We start from the raw sequence: 7,849 nt of genomic DNA on the forward strand, positions 1-7,849 counted from the left end.
GGCACCTTTCGGCCAACGGTGCCACCCTCGACGGTTGCCCCGCGGCACCTGGCATTTGACTCTGCACTTGCCACAGGGGCAGCCGCTCCGGTTACGTGGGTGCCGAGGGCTCGGGCGCCCGCCTCGGCACTTCACAGGCACCCCTGCGAGGCGGGGGCCGTCTCCGAGTGGGTGGCAGGTGGCCGAGGGCGTCCCTGCCCGTGTTTGGGGCGCGCGCAGGCCAGCGGCGATGATGTCACAGCGGCCACTGTGACATGCAGGGGCAAGCCCACAAAAAGGAGCGCTGGGCTTGGGCCGTGGGTCGGTGCGCCCTGGTGAGGTGAGGAGAGGGCAGGGGAGGGACGGGGCTTGCGCGGGGCTGCCCAGCGAGGAGGGGGGCCCCACACCTCGGGGCTCTGGGCCTGTGCTGCAAGCTCAGCCGCGTCTCCCTTCTCCCTCACCCACCTCCCGCTTCTCCCTCACAGTCAGCAGAGGAGCATTTGGAAGAGGCACCCCAGCGCTGCTGCGACAGGGACTCTTTGAATGCTCACCGTTGACGTGCGCCATGAGTGCAAGGAAGCGGAAGGCCCCCGACTCGATGGAGCAGGGTGAGAGCAAAGTCTCCCTCCCACAGCCTGGCGCAGGGGTTGTCGGGGCGGTCAGCGTGGGGCCGAGAGCGGTGGCAGGGGGAGGCAGGAGCTCCCCAACCTCCCCGGGGCAGGGCCCTTCCTTTCCTCAGCAAGCGGGGCCCAGGCCGGGCAGCGGGCACCTGCTGGGACACCCGGGCCTGCAGTGCCCCCTTCCTCTCCAAGGCCTCCAGCCCTGCCCATCAGCCAGCTAGGCAGGGACAGAGCAGGCCCGTGGGGAACAGCCCTCAGGGACGCTTCCCCCGGCCCCGCAGAGGTGCTCATTCCCGGTGCCATTTGCTCTCTCCCCTCCAGCATGCGTGCTGTGTCGCCGGGCACAGGCTGACCCGGATATCTGCGGGCGCAAACTGCAGAAGCAAGGGCTCTGTGCCCACGTGTTTTGCCTGGTGAGTTCCTCCGGGGCTCCCTCCAGCTTTCCGACAGGCACTCCCTGCCACACACTCCTCATCAACTCCTCGTCTTTTCTCTCCTGCAGTTTTTTGCCAACGGGCTTTTTCAGCAAAGGAGTAGGGATGGGGATAGCCTTGAGGATATCAGACGCACGATCGAGCGCGCAGCACAGAAGGTGAGGACCCGCCAAGAACAGGGAGATTTGTGCCAGGAGAGGCTTGCGGGACCTTAGCCCAGACCCCAAGAAAGAAAGCCCAGCCCTTCCAACCAGCTCTGGAGACAAGAGTCTTGCTCCCAGCAGCTCCACAGAGGCTCCAACACAGGAGCCGCCTCCGCCAGGCGGATCTGTGCGGTGTGACCCAGCCTCGGCCACATCCTGCGCCCTGCCCAGAGGTGCGGGGCTGGCTGCGGAGGCCCTGAGGCTGCCGCTGATGGGGGCTGCTCTGCTCTTTCCAGCACTGCTTCGTCTGTGGCGAGAGCGGGGCCACCATCACCTGCCGGGAGACGGGCTGCGACCGCAGCTTCCATCTCCCCTGTGCCGTGGAGGGCGGATGCGTCACCCAGTTCTTTGGGCTCTACAGGTAAGGGCAGCCGGCCCTCGTGGCGGAGGCTCCTCGCCTTCAGTCCCCTTCCTGTCAGCATCAGCCAGACAAGAAGGGAACCCACAGTGACCCTTCCCAGCGGCCGGTCACAGGCAGAGCCAGAGCCGGGCAAGGTCTAGGGCTCCTTCGCACCTCCTCTCCCCTCCTCGCCACCACCGGGGAAGGACCCAGCACTTCTCACCTCGCCCATCCCTTTCCTCTTCCCCCCAGGTCCTTCTGCTGGGAGCACCGCCCAGAGCAGGCAGTGGAGGCGGCTCCGGAGGAGAACACCACCACCTGCCTCATCTGCCTCCACCCTGTGGGAGACAGAAAGTCCTACGGCACCATGGTGTGCCCAGCGTGCAAACACGCCTGGTTCCACAGGGGCTGCATGCAGAATCAGGCTATCCATGCTGGCTTCTCCTCCTTCCGCTGCCCGCATTGTCAAAATGAATATCGATTTCTGATGGAAATGCTCACCATGGGGATCCGAATCCCCAGGAGGTTGGTTTTTTTTTCTTCTCAGCTCACAGGACAGGAGGGTGCAAGCGCTGTGCCGTGCCAGGGCCTGCCCCAGCAGTCCTGGCCCTCCGCTGTCCCGTGAGTCTGGGCTTCAGCTTCACGCAGGAGCTGGAAACAGGGCAGAGGGGGAAGAGCAGGGACGCCCTGCGTCTGCCTTATGCCGGGGCAGCAGGGGCTCATCAATTTTCCCTTCCTTCGCCAAAAGCGGACCATCATGGGAGGACGATGGTGCCTATGAACAATTATATGAGAGGCACAGCCGCTGTGATGCCAGGGAGTGCCTTTGTCCGGGAGGCAGGGAGGAGGCAGAGGAAGAGGGGTAAGTTGCCAAAGCTGCACCCCGGGGCTCTGCACGGGATCTCGGTCTCGCCAAGGGCTCGAAGCGGAAGGGCGAAGAACAATCCCGTGCTGCGGTCACTTTTTCCTCACAGCCATGAACCTGTTTGCTTCCCCAGGCCCTGGCAACTGCTCCTGTGCTGCTCCTGTGCTGCCGAAGGCACCCACAAACGCTGCTCCTTCGTGAAGCACAGCACAACTAGCTGGGAGTGCGTCAGCTGTGCTGGCCTGGGCAGCGGTAAGAGGCAAAGCACCTGCGTGCCCCTCGGCTGGGGCCAGGGGGGCCAGGGGCCAGGCAAGGCCGGGCAGCGGGTGCCTGGGGTCAGCTTGGCAGAGCCTCTCTGCTCCGGAAGGGCTGGGGGCACCGCTCTGGCCTATCCTGCCCCGGGCCTGAGGAGACGGGCCCTTGACCTTCCTGCTTCCCCTTACAGCCTCCGGTGCCAGCTCGGAGCTCGCCGGCCCCAGCGCTGCCAGACAGTCAGGATCGGGGCCTTCCCACGGCTCCCCGGCACCCGAGACCAGCAGCCCCAGCACCCGCGGCCAGGCGGCATCGGGGCCATCCCACGGCTCCCCAAGGCTTCAGGGCAGCAGCCGCTCCAGCCCCCCTGGGCCCGACCGCACGCGAAACCGCTCCCGGTTGAACCGTCGGGCCCAAAATCCCTACAGCCGGCCCAGCGGACGCCGTGAGAGCAGACGCATGCCAGCACCAAGTGCTGAGAGCAGCACCCCCAGCCAGGCGGCACTGGGGTCGTCCCACAGCTCGCCGGTACCAGAGACCAGCAGCCCCAGCACCGCCAGCCAGCTGCCGTCAGGGTCCTCCTGCAGCTCCCCAGCGCTCGAGAGCGGCAGACGCTCCAGCCCCCCTGGGCCCGTGCGGATGCGAGAACGCTCCCGCTTGCAACGTCGGGCCCAAACCCCCTACAGCCGGCCCAGACGCCGCCGTGGGACCAGCTGTGTGCCGTCCCCGAGTGCTGGCCCTGATGCCCCTCCACCGGCACAATAAAGTTGGCCATTAATCTCTGCACTGGGAGATTCCACGCTCATTTGTCGGCTTCCTCCTACTCCTCCTCCTCCTCTCCCTTTCTCGAGGGCCAGCGTTAGGGGTTGGCAGCACCTTCCCCAGACCTCCCTCCTTGCGGGCTGGCCTTGGCCGGCTGCCCAGCGCCGTGGCCGTGAGCTTTGGGCCTCGCTGGCCCCACAGCCTGCTCGCTTTCTCCCGGGGGAAGTTCACACCCACCCGCGGGACAGGGGGTCTCTGCGCCTGCCCCCGGGAGGGTGGCGTGGCACGGCCCAGTCAGCGCCACTGCCTGTCTTCTGGCAAGGTGGACTGCGCTTGCCCACATGGCGTGGCCCTCATGGCTCGCCCCCCGAAATCACGTGCCCCGGCCCCAGAGACTTTTGACCCATAGAATCATAGAATTGTTTAGGTCGCGAAAGACCTTTAAGATCATCAAGTCCAACTGTTGACCTAGCGCTGCCAAGTCCACCACTAAGCCATGTCCCTAAGCACCACGTCTACCCGTCTTTTAAATACCTCCCGGGATGGGGACTCAACCACTTCCCCGGGCAGCCTGTTCCAGTGCTTGACAACCCTTGCCCCATCGATGCAGCCTGTCCAGATCCCTCTGTGGAGCCTTTCTACCCTCAAACAGATCAACGCTCCCACCCACTGCCTCCCACGCTGCCCCACAGTCGCTTGCAGCTTCCTACCCCACCAAGGAAAGCCTCGCACTGACTCTGAAAGGCAGTTTATTGCCACGGAAAAAGGCCATTTCCACCGTCACTCCCCAGCCTGCGGTCCCACTGCTTTTTGTTCTGGAGGCAGCACATCACCAAAGCGCTAAGGAGTTCAGGAGAAAGATGTTGGGCCACCTGCGACGTTCAGGTGCCGTCCTGAGGTCCTGTGCTGTGCCCCGGCCACCCGCCGCGTCTGAGCGGACGGGATGTGTGAGCGCAGGTCAGGCTCAAAGGTCGCTTCTGTCCCCTCTACTGGGGAGCCCAGAACCGGAGGCAATACTGCAGATGCAGCCTTACCAGGGTGGCGCAGAGAGGAAGGATCACCTTCCCCGACCTGCTGGCAGCACTCCCCGTGCCGGGGGCAGGAGCAGAGCTTTCCCTTGGCCAGGGCTGGAGCCCTGGAGTCGCACTGCCTGAACGGCACCTTTCGGCCAACGGTGCCACCCTCGACGGTTGCCCCGCGGCACCTGGCATTTGACTCTGCACTTGCCACAGGGGCAGCCGCTCCGGTTACGTGGGTGCCGAGGGCTCGGGCGCCCGCCTCGGCACTTCACAGGCACCCCTGCGAGGCGGGGGCCGTCTCCGAGTGGGTGGCAGGTGGCCGAGGGCGTCCCTGCCCGTGTTTGGGGCGCGCGCAGGCCAGCGGCGATGATGTCACAGCGGCCACTGTGACATGCAGGGGCAAGCCCACAAAAAGGAGCGCTGGGCTTGGGCCGTGGGTCGGTGCGCCCTGGTGAGGTGAGGAGAGGGCAGGGGAGGGACGGGGCTTGCGCGGGGCTGCCCAGCGAGGAGGGGGGCCCCACACCTCGGGGCTCTGGGCCTGTGCTGCAAGCTCAGCCGCGTCTCCCTTCTCCCTCACCCACCTCCCGCTTCTCCCTCACAGTCAGCAGAGGAGCATTTGGAAGAGGCACCCCAGCGCTGCTGCGACAGGGACTCTTTGAACGCTCACCGTTGACGTGCGCCATGAGTGCAAGGAAGCGGAAGGCCCCCGACTCGATGGAGCAGGGTGAGAGCAAAGTCTCCCTCCCACAGCCTGGCGCAGGGGTTGTCGGGGCGGTCAGCGTGGGGCCGAGAGCGGTGGCAGGGGGAGGCAGGAGCTCCCCAACCTCCCCGGGGCAGGGCCCTTCCTTTCCTCAGCAAGCGGGGCCCAGGCCGGGCAGCGGGCACCTGCTGGGACACCCGGGCCTGCAATGCCCCCTTCCTCTCCAAGGCCTCCAGCCCTGCCCATCAGCCAGCTAGGCAGGGACAGAGCAGGCCCGTGGGGAACAGCCCTCAGGGACGCTTCCCCCGGCCCCGCAGAGGTGCTCATTCCCGGTGCCATTTGCTCTCTCCCCTCCAGCATGCGTGCTGTGTCGCCGGGCACAGGCTGACCCGGATATCTGCGGGCGCAAACTGCAGAAGCAAGGGCTCTGTGCCCACGTGTTTTGCCTGGTGAGTTCCTCCGGGGCTCCCTCCAGCTTTCCGACAGGCACTCCCTGCCACACACTCCTCATCAACTCCTCGTCTTTTCTCTCCTGCAGTTTTTTGCCAACGGGCTTTTTCAGCAAAGGAGTAGGGATGGGGATAGCCTTGAGGATATCAGACGCACGATCGAGCGCGCAGCACAGAAGGTGAGGACCCGCCAAGAACAGGGAGATTTGTGCCAGGAGAGGCTTGCGGGACCTTAGCCCAGACCCCAAGAAAGAAAGCCCAGCCCTTCCAACCAGCTCTGGAGACAAGAGTCTTGCTCCCAGCAGCTCCACAGAGGCTCCAACACAGGAGCCGCCTCCGCCAGGCGGATCTGTGCGGTGTGACCCAGCCTCGGCCACATCCTGCGCCCTGCCCAGAGGTGCGGGGCTGGCTGCGGAGGCCCTGAGGCTGCCGCTGATGGGGGCTGCTCTGCTCTTTCCAGCACTGCTTCGTCTGTGGCGAGAGCGGGGCCACCATCACCTGCCGGGAGACGGGCTGCGACCGCAGCTTCCATCTCCCCTGTGCCGTGGAGGGCGGATGCGTCACCCAGTTCTTTGGGCTCTACAGGTAAGGGCAGCCGGCCCTCGTGGCGGAGGCTCCTCGCCTTCAGTCCCCTTCCTGTCAGCATCAGCCAGACAAGAAGGGAACCCACAGTGACCCTTCCCAGCGGCCGGTCACAGGCAGAGCCAGAGCCGGGCAAGGTCTAGGGCTCCTTCGCACCTCCTCTCCCCTCCTCGCCACCACCGGGGAAGGACCCAGCACTTCTCACCTCGCCCATCCCTTTCCTCTTCCCCCCAGGTCCTTCTGCTGGGAGCACCGCCCAGAGCAGGCAGTGGAGGCGGCTCCGGAGGAGAACACCACCACCTGCCTCATCTGCCTCCACCCTGTGGGAGACAGAAAGTCCTACGGCACCATGGTGTGCCCAGCGTGCAAACACGCCTGGTTCCACAGGGGCTGCATGCAGAATCAGGCTATCCATGCTGGCTTCTCCTCCTTCCGCTGCCCGCATTGTCAAAATGAATATCGATTTCTGATGGAAATGCTCACCATGGGGATCCGAATCCCCAGGAGGTTGGTTTTTTTTTCTTCTCAGCTCACAGGACAGGAGGGTGCAAGCGCTGTGCCGTGCCAGGGCCTGCCCCAGCAGTCCTGGCCCTCCGCTGTCCCGTGAGTCTGGGCTTCAGCTTCACGCAGGAGCTGGAAACAGGGCAGAGGGGGAAGAGCAGGGACGCCCTGCGTCTGCCTTATGCCGGGGCAGCAGGGGCTCATCAATTTTCCCTTCCTTCGCCAAAAGCGGACCATCATGGGAGGACGATGGTGCCTATGAACAATTATATGAGAGGCACAGCCGCTGTGATGCCAGGGAGTGCCTTTGTCCGGGAGGCAGGGAGGAGGCAGAGGAAGAGGGGTAAGTTGCCAAAGCTGCACCCCGGGGCTCTGCACGGGATCTCGGTCTCGCCAAGGGCTCGAAGCGGAAGGGCGAAGAACAATCCCGTGCTGCGGTCACTTTTTCCTCACAGCCATGAACCTGTTTGCTTCCCCAGGCCCTGGCAACTGCTCCTGTGCTGCTCCTGTGCTGCCGAAGGCACCCACAAACGCTGCTCCTTCGTGAAGCACAGCACAACTAGCTGGGAGTGCGTCAGCTGTGCTGGCCTGGGCAGCGGTAAGAGGCAAAGCACCTGCGTGCCCCTCGGCTGGGGCCAGGGGGGCCAGGGGCCAGGCAAGGCCGGGCAGCGGGTGCCTGGGGTCAGCTTGGCAGAGCCTCTCTGCTCCGGAAGGGCTGGGGGCACCGCTCTGGCCTATCCTGCCCCGGGCCTGAGGAGACGGGCCCTTGACCTTCCTGCTTCCCCTTACAGCCTCCGGTGCCAGCTCGGAGCTCGCCGGCCCCAGCGCTGCCAGACAGTCAGGATCGGGGCCTTCCCACGGCTCCCCGGCACCCGAGACCAGCAGCCCCAGCACCCGCGGCCAGGCGGCATCGGGGCCATCCCACGGCTCCCCAAGGCTTCAGGGCAGCAGCCGCTCCAGCCCCCCTGGGCCCGACCGCACGCGAAACCGCTCCCGGTTGAACCGTCGGGCCCAAAATCCCTACAGCCGGCCCAGCGGACGCCGTGAGAGCAGACGCATGCCAGCACCAAGTGCTGAGAGCAGCACCCCCAGCCAGGCGGCACTGGGGTCGTCCCACAGCTCGCCGGTACCAGAGACCAGCAG

The 7,849-nt window shown here is 65.5% G+C and overlaps 1 protein-coding gene across 1 annotated transcript; it reads left to right on the forward strand.

Annotated features, from left to right (window-relative positions):
• Positions 1-1,472: 1,472 nt before the first annotated feature.
• LOC309604287 (PHD finger protein 7-like) lies at positions 1,473-2,693 on the forward strand (the record flags this gene model as incomplete). The annotated part of the gene is made up of 3 exons (XM_082339221.1): positions 1,473-1,597; positions 1,829-1,976; positions 2,582-2,693. Coding segments are annotated over 3 exons (385 nt in total), but the record flags the coding sequence as incomplete, so codon positions are not given.
• Positions 2,694-7,849: the final 5,156 nt, after the last annotated feature.

This window comes from Platalea leucorodia (genome assembly GCF_965183815.1).
Source record: "Platalea leucorodia genome assembly, contig: HAP1_HAP1_SCAFFOLD_592, whole genome shotgun sequence".
NCBI lineage: Eukaryota > Metazoa > Chordata > Aves > Pelecaniformes > Threskiornithidae > Platalea > Platalea leucorodia.